The 15301-nt window shown below is 45.2% G+C and overlaps 1 protein-coding gene across 8 annotated transcripts in view; it reads right to left on the bottom strand.

Moving 5' to 3' along the window:
• The window catches only part of fbrsl1 (fibrosin-like 1), a 247497-nt gene that overhangs the window by 167483 nt on the left and 64713 nt on the right, over nucleotides 1–15301 (bottom strand). For all 8 annotated transcript variants that reach the window (XM_079269833.1, XM_079269838.1, XM_079269834.1 and 5 more), the window contains exon 2: nucleotides 11377–11601. In XM_079269833.1, coding sequence (XP_079125959.1) covers nucleotides 11377–11601 — 225 coding nt within the window. The remainder of the gene's footprint in view (nucleotides 1–11376; nucleotides 11602–15301) is intronic.

Here is a 15301-nt window from a genome sequence, read left to right as displayed (position 1 = left end):
CAAGTGCCAGGCTGTGGTAATTCTCCAGTGTAGCGTATTACTTTCACACCGACAGCAGTTTAAGTCCGGAGCCCCGCACACCGGCGCAGTCCAAACACAGGCACCTTGGGATGCCGTCCACTTAAAACAAGCAGTCGAAGCGCATTAACATTTCAAGATATTATTTCAAAAAGGTGGGGGAAATTGCTGCTGAATATTTCATGTGCTCCAGTATGAGTCCTATGTATCCCTCTGTGGCTGCAGCAGTGGCGGAGGTCGGGGTTTTGCCGGTTTGGGGGGTTCCGGCGAAGACAAGACCTGCGGGAGCCGACCTGGGCATTTGAAGAGAGTCTGGTGATACGGTCCTGCGCTACAGTGTCAGAGGGGACTCCGCTTTAAAGAGCAATTATACTACCATTACTGGCTCATTAATTAAACTGAGAGCGACCAGAGTAATTCACCCTTGTGACCACGCAGAACGTGCTCACAGCTCGCTGCACCGCTCAGATATCATCAGATCAGTATTGCAACGACACACTGCTAATTGGCGATGTTGTTATGTCTGTGGCTCAGTGTCACAGCTCACGTCTAGCCTTTGACTTCAATCACATGCCACACCTTCCAATTAGTCCCTGATGTTTCCCACTGTGTGCTATCTAATTGAGGGAAAATACTTAAAAATCATTTTTAAAGACTCCTTACAGTCTTATTCTGAGTCATTTGGTTCTGTTGGAACCGAACAGAAGTTTATTTTAAAATGAATAATCTGGCCTCGGTGAAATATGGACATCTGCGCCTACACACATTAACTAAAAACTATCTTACACAAACTGGATCTAGACAATATCTTGGAGATACCTTCTAATAAGTTGTATAAAACTAATTGTGCTCCCCTATACTGTGAACATGTGACTTCAGACTGAACATACACGGTGCTTCACACACATATGTTCGGAGAGTTCTACCCCTCGGGCCATCTCCTTCCCTCAGGGCTGGTGATACGAGCCCTGACCCTCTCCCCTCCAAGAGGTCAACGACAAGAACCACCCCCCCCCCCCCCAAATCTGGATCCAGCTCCCCTGCGACTTCACGGAGGCGTGTCCCAGTCTGCCACTTCAACCCTCCGCCTCGGGGTGTACATGCTCTATTGTACAAAAGCAATCATCCCCCCCCCCCGCCCCCCTTCTTTGTTTTGCAAATGGCCTATCCCACACCATTTTACATACACACTCCAACCACTGAGCTCTGGGGACTGTCCAGGAAGTAATTGTGGCTTTTGTGCGTGTGGTCCCCCCTCCCTCTTCCTCAAAAGGAGCCGTGCCCCCTTGTCAGCTGTCATCATATAACTGCCCGCAGACCCAGGGGCCTAATGACAGGATCTATAGTACATGAAAACACAATTATAGCCCTTGGTTCAATTGCTACTGTCTGAATGGCCTTTAAAACAGGAACGAAGGAACCAAACACATGCTGCCCGCTGGAAGGCATATACGTCTGAACAATATCCCCTAAATCACCACCCATTGAAACGCACAGAGCTGAACATTTTAAATATATCTTGTTCAAGCGGCTGTCCTCATATTGGTGACATTGTAATTATAGGACATGCTTGACGCAAGGAGATTTCTGGATATGGATAAATCTGACCTTGTGCAGCAGCGCTACTTGCTGTTTTAATGAGCGAATATGAGTGATGGCGCTGGCATACACAACCACACATGAGCCTCGGTGTTCCGGTGTTATTTCATTGTCTCTGACGATGTTTTCATGGCAATATTTGAAGCCACATTAAGCATCCATTACAAGACGCTGCAGGAAACGCGTTGATGGAACCTGCAAAAAGATCCACCGCCTGGGTTCAATATTGCAAACCCAGACGTACTTTACATTAGGCAGTCAAAATGGCAGGAGAGGCGAGGCCTCCCACCATCTTTTCCAAATGGGAACAGTGACCCCCAATGGACAATGTGATGCAATCTAGCAAAGGGTTAACACAGCATCATCCACCAACGCCTCATGTGTGTGGGTGCAATAACTCTCTACTACAGCAGGGGTCAGTGTTGTATCACAGCAGAACTGAATGGAGAAGGAAAGCTGTGGCTGCAAAGATCACATCTGTCTCAGTGACACCACTAATCCCATTTAAGCCGTCTGAGTTAATGTCCAGCTTTGCTAGTCTCCAACCCCCCCCCCCCCCCCCCCCCAGGCACAGGGCTATGAAAACAGGGGCAGGGGCCTCGGCAGATCCCATTAATGTAGTGACCCTAGTGGGCTGAAGTGGCAAAGATGACACTTTGACACTTAAACGTTCAGACGCCGCCAAGTAGGCAAGCATTTCATCACAGCCACTTATACAGACACACATTAATCTACACACACAAATAAGACCACACGCACACAGAGGAGAACACACGTAACGTACAAACGAGAGGCACACGTTGAAGACACATGCGACAACACATTCTGCCAAGCGGCAATTAAATGGAATCTCATCAAACAGGTGCTAATTCAAGCGCTTATGAAAACAAATGTGATACAGCTGTGCCAAGGAGAGAGAGAGAGATTTGTCGATGACGGTGGAGGGTAGCAGCCTACATGCACCGCACAAACCTGTCAGGATACAGCCATGGCCTCTCTATTGTCTTTCAACCTCTTCGGCTTGTCAAAACACACAGGCCGCCAAACAAAAGACCTCGTGCAAGTACAGGAGGCTTCTCTTTTCAGAGGGCTCAGGACCGCCACCCACTTCCATCCGACCGAACAAAAACCAGATCCCTCCGTCCGTAAAGCCTCCCGTGTAATACAGTACCGCGCAGCAGACGGCTGCCAGCCTCCGGATAAAGAGGTAGCCAAGGAACATGACCCTCGACAGTGCTGTGTTACAGTCCTGCTTCTAGGGTTTAACGAATACGTGATTTTCAAGGCCGATAGTAGTATTGTGTACTACGGCTACACTTTTTTTTTAAGAATTCCGTGTGTTCTCCGTCCTTGAAATTCTTGATAATCACAGAAACAGCTGAGACACGACGAACACATTAAACTCACAGAAAACTAAATTGTGACTCACCATGTGTTGCGTGCCTTGATAAAACACCGGGGCCAATTGTTTCTGAATTATTCCCGTTTCAGTTGGTGAACACAGCTGATGAAAGCTTTCACATCTGCAGACACCTGCTGCCCCCTTTGCCGTTTCCAGGGAATCTTTTTCTGGTACACAGGAAGTGCTACCATTTGTTGAAAGCAATTTTGATGCAGGAAGACCTTTGTGATTAGCTTGTTTGATGAAAGCGTTCCACAACAAATCTGACCTCACCTGAGCTCAACCTATGACACTCTCCTTAGCCGAAAGCTTTTGCAGGGAGGAATATAACTCCACCCGAGATCTCCCGGAGCACACTTTTCCGAACGTCTCCCTGACCATTACTGTAATAAATAAAGCACAATGATGCTGTAAATCATAAAGCACGCAGTGCAATAAAGTGTCTCTCCCTTCTGTCTGTTCTAGTTAAACATCTACTCGGGGCAATGCATCTGTTGCTATAGCTGCAGATTCTCCAGTAGATGCAAAGACAGAAAATGATGTAGCCGGGGAGGTCCCACTTTAACCAATGAAATAGAAAAAGAAAGTAATCACAACTAGACAGCTAGCAAAGCGCAGATAAAGGATGTCCTGGCAAATGTATTACAGCCAACACAAAACGACGTCCAAAACGACTGCACTGAAAAAAAAACAAATTGCACCTCAGAAAGCACACATCCAGGAGGAGTTCCTCCTTGCCTCTGCTACCCAGTCCAATCCCAGCATGCACTAGCCTCAACTCCAACAGAGCGTGACTTTAGATCCCTGGTAATTTAATGTTGCCAGACCTAATTGTCCCCAGAGTGGTCGCTCTGAAGTAGCCCTGCTGTATCTCAATGGCTGTGGCTTGTTAAAAGTGATGGGACGTGTGTTTATGTGCGCGTGTAGACCTACAGTACAGCAACTCGGTCAAGTACCTTACATGGCCTGACATTAATCACTGTGCACTGTCCCATGCAATATTCACCTGGCTAAGCACAGCAGGCGCAGAGGGTGTCTGGCTTTGTCATTGGCTTCCCTTTATTTCCAGTTCTATTTCGGTCTCTGTCTCTGCGGTCTTTCTGCCTCTCTCTCTCCTCGTCTAAGGGGTTGGGAGGCTGTAGCTGTTGGGAGTGGAGGGGGGTTATGGATCTAGAGGAGAAATCCTGAGAGGGCTTAATTCATTCCTGGAGGTAGCATTTATCGAACTGACAAAGTCATTTGACCAGTCTTCCCATTGAATTCTGGTCTGTTGAGATTTCTCCTGTGGGTCCCATCTATCACAGCGGCATTTACATCGTAGCGTGTCAAACGTATCTATGAGGCATCAGTTTTCCAATCCATTTTGACAGACCGGTCACATCTTGCAATGAATATCCTCTGCGTTAACCACCTCTCACTATCTGGGGCCGGTTCAGACCGTCCCCTGGGACTGGAGCAGCACAGATGAATTCCTTCTACGCTCTCTCTCCCCACCTCTATTTCAACACCGTTGGGACTGTTCCCTCATTCTTTCCCAGCCTTCCCCTCGGCATCCCGGGCAAAGTCAACACCACCGGCCTCAGAGGAAAACCCCACCGTCACACTAAATCCACTGTGTTCAGGTCGTCTGCATCTGGGGAGCTTGAAAACACACAGAGAGGAAACACGTATTCATGTAGGGCAAAGTATTGTCACCTTTTTACCAACAAAACTGAATTGTGACAGTCTCAACCCCAGTTTAATTAGCAGTATTCATTTTTTTACTTCTCATAGGAAGTAGTTACCTTCGATTGACTAACTTACCGCGGTCAATATCAGTGACTCAAAGAATACTTGACTTTGATTCTCCAACAACTACTTCACAAAAGCAGCCGTGTGAACTTTTAAGTGCTTAACAATTTGAGCAAGCAGTCTTACAACACATTACATGCATTGCCTCTGCACCAACAGTCACTGTCTGATCACTGATCTAATTCACCGGCTTTGTTATCCCCTACATTTATGACATGCCCATGCTACGATATTATATGTTTTGCTGAGTCATCAAATGTTCTTGTATTTCCTAATGCAGCAATTGAAGTTAATGAAGTCATAAATGACTCATTTTAAACTCCTAATTTGCAGTTTTACTGTGTATTGACATTGATTCAAGCCCATTTCATTTTAAAGGTGGCCTCTTAATAGAGTCATGATCCACACAGGCTTGGTTGAACTGCAGTAGATAAACAAGGATTCATATGCATCTCTGTCCAACGCATGCATGTTGGTCTTTGATGAGGTAAAGACACACGTTTGATCATGCATGCATGTCGATGTTACATGCAGCTCGCTAATTGATCTGTCGGGGTCGATTACAAGTCACGCTCCTCCACTCATCTCCGTCTCTCTGCTCTGCACACGCGCTCGCATGTCATGTGCCTGCAGACACCTCAGCAGCGTACCTCATTACCGACTCATCTAATAATGCTCTTTGTTAAATTGCAGTGTTAACCGGAGTAACAGGAGTAAAGGCCTTTTCTATCATGTACCACTAACCAGCTTTTTTTCGACTCTATAATTACATCAAGGATGTCACATTTTAGGGCTGATCTCATTACAAGTGCAACACTAGACGCTGTTTAAGTTCCTCAATCGACCACAACATTATAAGCAGATAATGGTTCAGTGAAATAAATGTGGTCGTTCTCGAAGAATAAGGGGAACAAATATTACCTTGAATGGGGGAGGAGAAAGCTATGTGCAAAGCACATTTAAGTTACAGTGTATGACATTTGTTTTATTAAAGTGAGTCAACAACAGTGCAGCTCAATCCACTCGCCCACATTGACTCGGGGTGAAAGGGTTCACCTTGATCGCCAGCCAAATGGGCTGGGAGCTGGTTATCCAGCGGAGTTATTGTCTCCTGAGCCGAGCCGCTGCCGCTCAGGGTCGCGAGCTCCCCAGATAACAACCACCTCGCCGTTATCAGTCATCCTGATCCCTCGCTGTTACCGCTGCCCCACTGCCAATGGGCGGCAGTACTCTCTATCGCAGCTCTCCGGCTGCCCCTGAACTATGCTCCAGTGCACTGTTAATGCCCCAGCTAATCTGATCTGTCTCCGGCTGGCTTACAGCTCATACACATACCTAGATATGACAGGGCAGGGGCACGCGGGACGCTCGATACCCACCTGCTTGAACGACAGTAAGGCAATGGTGTCCAGAGATGTTTTCCTACATCGCATTGCTAGTGGGGAGTGTGCACAGCACAGGGTGAGCCACTAATGGACGGGGATGGTGGTGTGTACGTGTCGCTATCAGTGTGTTGCTAGAGCGAGTCAGCAGTATGTGTTATTCATGACTCCCTTTCGAAACATATTGAAGGTCATAATCGTGTAAATGCTTCCTGCAAGCTGCGTTTCTCGTATCTTACAGCAGAGAATGAGAGGACAATGCAGGTCACACAAGTGTGTTGGTTTATGCAGATTATTATGAACTACAATGTCAAAAGGGTGATTCTTATCAAATGTTCTTGTATTGATGATGCTTTGCTCTACACAGGTGTGTGTATGTTTTGTGCCGTCTTTGGCTGAGTAAGGGAGCAAACTGTGTTTTTATTGGTTCTATGAACAGTAGCCCAAGAGGTGAGCTGATAACGACTGTGTGAACTCGGGGCAGCATTTCATCTCTACTACTGGGTCCATACAATCTAAATTCACAGTGATCACTTATTATTATTATTATGACTACCAACTATAACAGCAGGGCAAATAAAGCAAACGCACATGGACCGTGGATGTATTATTGACAAGGCAGACTGGATGCTACAGTGACTTTCTATCGCCCCCGGTGGTACAAGCGGCAGCCTATATTTGACAGTGCAGGCCGGGCTAGCGTGCTAATTTCAGTAGATATCTCTGCAACACATTACACGGCCGTATTTGACTCTTCACATTCTGATAATGTTCATTTTTTTTTATGTTTTAAACTAAACGTCAACATGTCCAGATGTTACACATTGCACCTTTAAGGGCCTATTAACCCATTGACAACAATTGCTTATTTCAGTTGTGATGCTACCTGCCTCGAGGGTGCCAGCACATCACCGTGCCTGTGGGTCTTAGTGTGTGACATACGAGGGAAGACAGACTTTAGAGACAGAAAAGAGATATGGATGGGGAAAACTAAGCTGGACACGAAGAGGGCAGCCTGAAGGACAGAGTAGTAACGCTCCAAGTGCAGCTGATCTTTGTGGTGGAGAGGGCGTCCTTAAAGTATACGTCCCTATCAGTGAATTCCATCTATTTCATCTGCCATAAACGCCCGTTTTGAAGCTCAGATGGCTGCTCTGTGCTGCCCTTTTCCCACAGTTACAACAAAAGTGTTTATTTACGTCTGCACATCCATCGGTTTAGTGTTTGTTGGATAAAATGATCTACAGTTTGTCCTCTTGGATGTAAGTTAGAGTAAATGTTTACATGAAATTGTTAAATGAACTTGTCAGCACAGAGAACTGTGAATATAAACCACACGACAGAGTCTGGCGGCGCTACTGCCAAGGACGTTTTCTGTGGCAGATGAAATCCACAAAGGTCTCCGCGTGGAAGCGAGCGTGTTTTATATGGGATTCCATCCATCAAAGACACTTAGAGCGCATGAAGACATCACAGGCGTTGCGGATGAAGTAAGAAGAGATAACTATTTATTACTCGCTCTATCATTCTCTCCTAAGCTGGTATCAAGCACTCACAAGAGTTCCCTCTCCTGAGTCACAGCAATACTTTTGTTACTGCTGCTGTGATCTGCTGCTCTGGAAAACAGCTGGGGAACAATTCTTTGTTGTGCACTTGACCCAGAGAGATTGGACTCAGCAACAATTCATTTATCGACACCTGATAGATTTATTGTCTGTATTTGTAAGCAGAGAGGTTCTATTCGAAGGTGTGGATGAACCGTTTCATTTTTAATCATGTTATCTATAATGAATTAGTCATGCAGCATGATCATGTGCCGAGTCTGATCTGCGCTGTGATTATGACTGAATTTGGGTGTTGCTGTTTCCCAAAGCATAATTGTTAACACTGGAAATGGTGAAAATGTAGCTGGGAATTGGGCGTTCTAGTTATGCATTAAAGACGCGCTGAAGGTTTCAGCATGCAGAGAACTAAAGCCTGCGCAGGTTAAAAGATGTCTCAGCTACTCACACAGTGATACAGTCAAACATTGCTTGAGCTAGACACTGAGATTTAAGCAAGCAATTGACACAAGAGAAAAAGGAGGGATTGGAAAGTTTAGAAATGAAGTAAGAGCAACAGGGCCTATGTATAAATCAGTCCATCTGGTAAGGGAGATCAAAAAAGCACGAAAGTGGATGTACTTCCAGCGGCAGCTGAAAGAGTTCAACCTGCCAAAGTCAATGAGAGTCCATCCTCACCTCCTCCATCAGCGTCTGGTACGCACGCAGCTGCCTCAACCTAGAACAAGGGCAGCCTGCAGCGTGATTGGCTGCAATATGCCGTCCTTTGAGGACCCTGAGACCCCCGTTACCTCATCACTTCCACTGTGACAAAATAAACATCTTGTTATGCATTCCTTAAAAATGTAATATAATATTTGTAGTTTGGTTGATGGCAGTAAAAAAACAAACCTAAATCTTCAGGTAGGTGCATTTGTTGATGTACCTCCAGATATTACTGCAAATTGCTTTCAGGAAGAACAAGCAAAACGGCAAATAAATAGACGTAAGATGGAGCTATTCAATATGCAGTAATACCACTTGGGAAGCAAAAAACACATCTTATTTTACGACAAAAGATCAAACATTTTACATGAAATATTAAACTTTCTTACCCCGGATTCTTTACTTCCCCATTATATATTCCAGGGACAAAAAAGTATCCGACTGCTGATGGGTAGAAACAGTAAAAAACATAGTTTTAGCTTTAGTCTTCCTGTGGGTTTTGAGCTGATTTCGTGATCGCTCTACTATATTAATGTCCTTGGGAGTATGCGCAGTAAATCTTCAGATGAAGTTACTGCAAAATAACTTCAGCACAGCTGAAGTTACAAGGTTTTCACATGACAGCAGCAGTTTGGAAATATTACGGAGTTATTATCCGAACTAGAATGTAGATCTGGTTCAGTAATTGCAGCCCATTGCACTTAAACTCTGGATAAGAGCATCAGCTAAATACATAATCTTTCACTGTCTCTTAGCAACCTAAATATCACAGCCAAACTCATTTTCAGCCATGTTAACTTCCTTAGGAAATCTTATCTAAGAGAGATATTTTTATCTGTGGAGGAGGCCTCCGGGCTACATAGCCTCATTATTTAGTTTGGCTTCCTGTCTATATTTCCCCTCTTATCCTCAGCAGCACTATGGTAGCGCTTGGCCACAGACAGGAGCATGAAAAAAAAACATCCGCCCATTTAAACAAACTGTTCACACATAGATGGGCTATCTCGCTGGGACAGACTCCGAGTCTGTGGGCTCAGCAGTGTGCTTGAAGCCGGGGATGTTGGCAGTCCTCTGCTTGCTTCAGTAGGTGAATTACACAAAACACTACAATCCTAAACAAGAAGAAAACTCCCAGAATGCACCTACAGTGCAGTTACGGTCTCAGTCACACTTTGTAGGCGATCAGTACTGCCATAGGCTACTGCAGTGTGGCCTCAACCCTGTATCAGCTGGTCTGTTGTTGCTGTGTCAAAAGTACGAGCCATCCACCTTGTATCAACAAGTGATTACATGCTGATGCCGAACCCTATGCTAACGCTACATGAATGCCAGATAACGTTACCACCAAACTTTTATTCATTTCCCTGGAGTCAACGAGCACGAGCAGAAAAATGTTGTACGGTTTAGCCAACTTCAAACGCATATTAAATCCATTCTCTTCTCTATAACCGTGGTGGTTCTGTCAAAGCCATCCAGTAATATGCCTGTTTGCAGATGAATGCCTCTGCTAAGTGTCATCCATGTTGCAGCCAGTAGTCTACGACTGCGCCGCTTGGGTGTGTGTTTTCCCCCGTGAGTAAATGTCCCTGATGTAACACTTCATACTAACTTACAACACTAATAACGTTACCGCCAGCAAAATGCATCCGCTAATTAAATCCATGCTCTCCTCGACAACTTTATAATCTGCAAAGTGACCAGTCAGCGTTGTTTGTCAAGTAAACGTAGTACTACAATGTCTTCCTGTGAAGTAGAGCTACACAGGAAGTAGTATAGGCTGTACGGCTTGAGTTGTAGTAAAGTGCTTTGGGGGTCATTTGTAAGTTATTTCAGGGTACAATGAGTAAGAATAGGAACATCATTCAATATATTTCATGTCATCAAACATCTTAATAAATCAATAGCTGGTTTTGACCCTTTTAGTTCAAGGGTCAGATGACTGTTGGCAATCTGGGCCTGGGGCCTTGAACTGAAAGGGGACAGTATGGCGTCAACACACACACAGGCCAAGCGTTGTGAGCGGGCACTGCATGAGTCACTACTGATGCAGAACATCAAGTCACTTCAGACAGCAGCGAGCAGAAGGACGTGCTCAACGTCACCACCAACCACAGTGTGAGAGACATGATAACTAATTACTGAAAGCTGCTGCTGACAAAAAAAAAAGATTCTGGCACTAACCTGGACTTCCTAAGGGGGCAACGTCAGTAGTGTCAAAAGATTTTATTTCAAAAACAATGAAAGAGTTAAAAAAAAGAAAAGCAGACATCATTTTCAAAATGACTGTCGCAATAGAAAGTCAATGTTTGCCAGCTCTGAATGGGCTTTAGAGACGGCTCACAAAAGGAGTATTTGAAGAAAATGACTTTCTCAAGTGTTGAACACTGAGAAGGGTTTGATGGTGAACTGATAAAATGGACTGAAGTGTCGCTTGACAACCTCGGCACTGCGGTACAAAGTCCCTGCTGACACCAGAATGAGTCAAGTCACATTTGACACGAGCGTAAGGCTCCGTTTACACCGTTCACCTCTTTTCTGAAGATTCACTGTAGAGCTTGTTCTGCTTAAAAAGGGAATGTGGAACAGCTGTTAGATGAATAGAAAGTATATATTTGGAGGAAAGCCTGTCCTGGTCTTCATTAAAGAACAGTCATGGAAAGAACAGCACTGTCCAATCACAACAAAGCAGTCAGACTTGCTCATCTGCCTTCATGGAAAAGCCACAGTCATACAATAAAGATTTGCACTTTGGAAGAAGATCCAACTCAGCTTCATGACAAAAGCCAGCACATCAGACGTCTCTTTCATTTCGTCAGCAAGACATCCACAAACCAAAAACAGTCCATTCACTGCCTTTTGTAGGTTAAGTGAGAATTTCTTCAATTAAAAAAAAGGCTATGGGGTCAGACCCACTCACCATTTTGTTCTTCTTGGAGTAAGTCTTCTTCAGCAGCCTCTCGGTCATTCTCTCCTGCTCCCGCTGGGCGTGATGAAGGAAGCCATTCTCCAGGGCATCCACCACCGGCTCGACATTCTCCTCTTCCTCCTCCACTTCCTCATCTTCCTTTTTCTGCCGCTTCGCCACCTTTTTCTCCTTCCACCGCTCCTTCTTCTCCTGTGTCTTCACAACGCCGGCCTTCTTCTGCAGAGAGAAGACGAAAGCAAATTAGAAATCGAGACACACACACAAAAAAAGAATTTGTGCAAGATATAGATATATATATATGGATGGAGTGGTTGATCCATCCATATATGGTCTTAACAATGTTGTGCATCTTGTTATTAAAAATCGATAAGAACAGTGATTCAAATTTATCAAGGCAGTGTTAAGAGGATGCCATATAACCTGTTGCACACAGCACTTACTTCACACCCAGTGACACAGATGCCAATCAATACCACACTGACAAAAGAGATTTACTGTTTTCATCGTCTCAAGCATTTCATTAAAAACCTTGAAACCATCAAAGGAGACACCTCACAGCGCTGCCTTTGAACAAGAGCCAAGCAGACTGACATGTAGACGGACAGACAGAGGGGCGGGACGTGAATGTGGAGAAGAAGTGGAGAGGTAGGGTGTGTCGCAACTGGCAAACAGTCAAGCCCGCGGCCCCTTTCACTGCTGGCTTATACAAAGCAACACTCAGCCATAGAGCGGCGAGGCTCACTCCCTCTCTCTCTCTCTCTCTCTCTCTCTCGCTCTCTTAAGTCATCTTTAATCCTGTCAACAGCAGAACAATGCCTTACCATAATCACTTTATGGCTCATATATAATGAGCTTATGATATGAAGCGCTGCTTTATTTAACACACAGTGGGGACAATGCAGTCACTCTACACTTACACTATGACCGAGCAATTCCCCCCTTTAACTACTCATTCCTCGTGCTTCGGTTACTGCCTGTATGAGTGTTTGTTTATAGGAATTCAAAACATAATTTGTAACTGCCTGGTATCTTACTCAGTGTTTCTTTCTTCGCCCCCTCCCCCAGTCACCTCCTGACCAGTATTTCACAGAGAGACACAATTGCATCACGCTGCGCGTGTGTCCTACCAATGCTAGTGTCTGGTGTTCGCTTCCCTTTAGATGCTGTGATGCACTGCGATGGTTCACGTCTGGCATTTCTTGTCAGTGTAGTGCACAGAAAACTAATATTTAACAACAAGCGAGCATGTTAGCATTCCACAAGTGCCCATAACACCCCATGTGGCTTTATGCAGTGTTCCTGTCGTATTGGAGTTACAATGATCACCAGTTTCTCACTTGAAAACGCAGTTCCAGCCTAAAGGTTCTTCTTAAGCTCCCGGGTATAAATATGATCCAAAAATAAGCAGCGATATATCAAAGCAACCAAAGAGCTGTCGTTCAGTCCAATGTAAGTCAGCGCTAATAGACGAGTGTATGACGGGCAAAGAAAAGCTCGACAAATACAGTTTACCGTTCTAAGGCCTTATTCTCACCATACACAGTATTTTAACAAGCTCACCTGAAACTGCATGTTTAAATTCAAGGTTGAAAGTATTTTGCTAGCGAGCACTTAGTCGGCTGTAGAGATTTAGGACCACGACACATGACGAATGCTCGTGTCAGCCATCTATGAGGAGAGCTAAGACACCTAATCTAGCTAGCTACTGCGCTAAAGGTTCAACCGACTTCAACGCACACAACCAACAACCTGACACTCACGCCGTGCGTATCATTTCCCAGAACATAACTACACCACATTAAAACCAGGCCACGACCTCGGCAGGAGAATGATGGCACGGCTGACTCTAATTTGTGACTTTTCTTCTGCTACGTTAAAGAACAGCGGCTGACATTGGCGATGCTATTTTATGAATGTTTGAAATACGACTGGCAGCCAAGGCCTTTAGCTCTCGGTACACTGGCGGTGTGGGGAACGTAAAGGACATGGCTAACAGGATATGGTGAAGAGGCACACAAATTGACGCACGTGCACATCTGCCAGCCAGTGGAAAACACTGCTGCCAGCCAAGCAGCCTGCCTGCCTGCCTGCTTGTGCGTCTAGTGATTGAATTGTCTCCTCCTCCTGGGCTTCTGCTGCCTGTTATTTCCTGATCTCATTAGGTCCGAGTGGAGCCGGTGCCTTGCTGCTGCTTGGTAAAGTCTGTCGGAGGAGATCACTGCGCGTCAGAGGACGACACGGCGCCGCATGAAGCCGCGTGGAGTTCAAGGCCGAGGGCTGCTAGTTCACGTTTCAACATCTGTTCGCAGCCAGCAGCACCCGGCCACACTGCAGTCAGCTTAGGGCTCCGCATGAATAATCAAATCGTTGGTTGGGAGGAGGGTGGGGGTTAGCAGATGGCTGGCGCATTAGCCCCATAACTGCTAATGAATGACACCTTCCGTGACAAAAGGTGTTCATGTGTAATGCACCGCAAACAGATGAATAAACTGGCAATGGACAGGAGGAAAGTTTCAATGAAAAAAAGCATTTGAAGTGCAGGCAGAATGTATCTGAAATTGAATTAGTAACTGTAAAGATCCTAAAACCACCCACACATCGTTACAGCGTTCTCGTCCAGGAGTCTCTGCATTATTTATTTTGTGCTACATTGAACATGTTTCTGGCTGAATTGTTTATTTTCTTACTTGCTGGTAATATGTGTCCGTGACACTTTTTAAGACCGGGTCTTAATCTTGAATTAAAGATCAAACATGTTTTAAATAACATAATTCTATACACTGACCGCCGCATGAAGCTCAGAATAGTGACACTGTAGCCCATGATGACAACAATGACTCTAACAGTTTAGTTCAGCGTCCTCTGGGACGCTGTAACAAGAGGTCACCAGGCTGACCCAGCTCACGGGCCGACAGCACTTTGACAGAAGGATTTAATGCCGTCACGCTGACATCACACAGCAGCTCAAAGCTCTTCTCACCTCACAAGGCAACACATTCATTTCTCATGGCGGACCAGACGGTATTAGCAGGCCACTTGCCATAGAATTCATTACCTGGAGGGGCCATCTTTAAAGAGCTGCTACGGAGGACAAAGCGGCCTGACAAGAAAGGATGCGGAGACCAGGTGCTTTCCTCCTTTCAGGCAGAGTATTTTGAGCTGCAGTATGAAGGTCCATCAATACACATCAGGTCAGTGTCTCCTTGGGTATTAATACATGTCTTTGTGAACAAACCAGCATTGAGTGGTGGGATCAATTAAGAGTCAACTTGCAGAAATGTGGAGTTGCATTAGCCTTCCGGAGGAAATCCCCATGGTAATCACCTACCTCATCCAGCCAGATAGAAAACAGCAATACATGAGGACTACCCGGATTATCTGACAGTTTGACACATTCATCTTCAACTGCGTTTCCTGTTGTGTGCAAGCTGAGGCCTTCATTCATCTGCCATTGTCATACATGTATTATCTAAGACAATTCAGTGATCTGACTTTAACCCTTTAAAACAAATGTAGCACAGTTACAACGTAAACGATCATTTCACATCAACTAATGGTGCCTGGTGTTGATTGTTAAATCTCCAAAAAGCTTGGATATGGGCCAACTTACGCAATGGCCGATGTGTTCCCTGAATGACTGCATGTCCTCTAGTTTTTATTGCTTGCTTAAGAAAACAAAGTATAAGCTAATTACCTCATTTCAGGACAACGCTAAACGTATCTTATCTTCGACAATAACATGAGAAGCCACGCCTTCAGCACATATCCCTTTGCTAACCTTCTGTGACCCCGTGGTTACATGTCAAGACAAAACACTGGTGTCATGTACAGTTCGTACCAGTTTAGGGAACAACGTGGAACACAGACTGCTAAGGATTGTGAAACGGGTGTGAGTCTCATGTAGAACTGTGTCATG

This window comes from Melanostigma gelatinosum (assembly GCF_949748355.1).
Source record: "Melanostigma gelatinosum genome assembly, chromosome: 6".
In the NCBI taxonomy this organism is placed as follows: domain Eukaryota; kingdom Metazoa; phylum Chordata; class Actinopteri; order Perciformes; family Zoarcidae; genus Melanostigma; species Melanostigma gelatinosum.
Note: the sequence above shows the minus strand (reverse complement) of the source record. Positions and strands in the feature narration are given on the sequence as shown.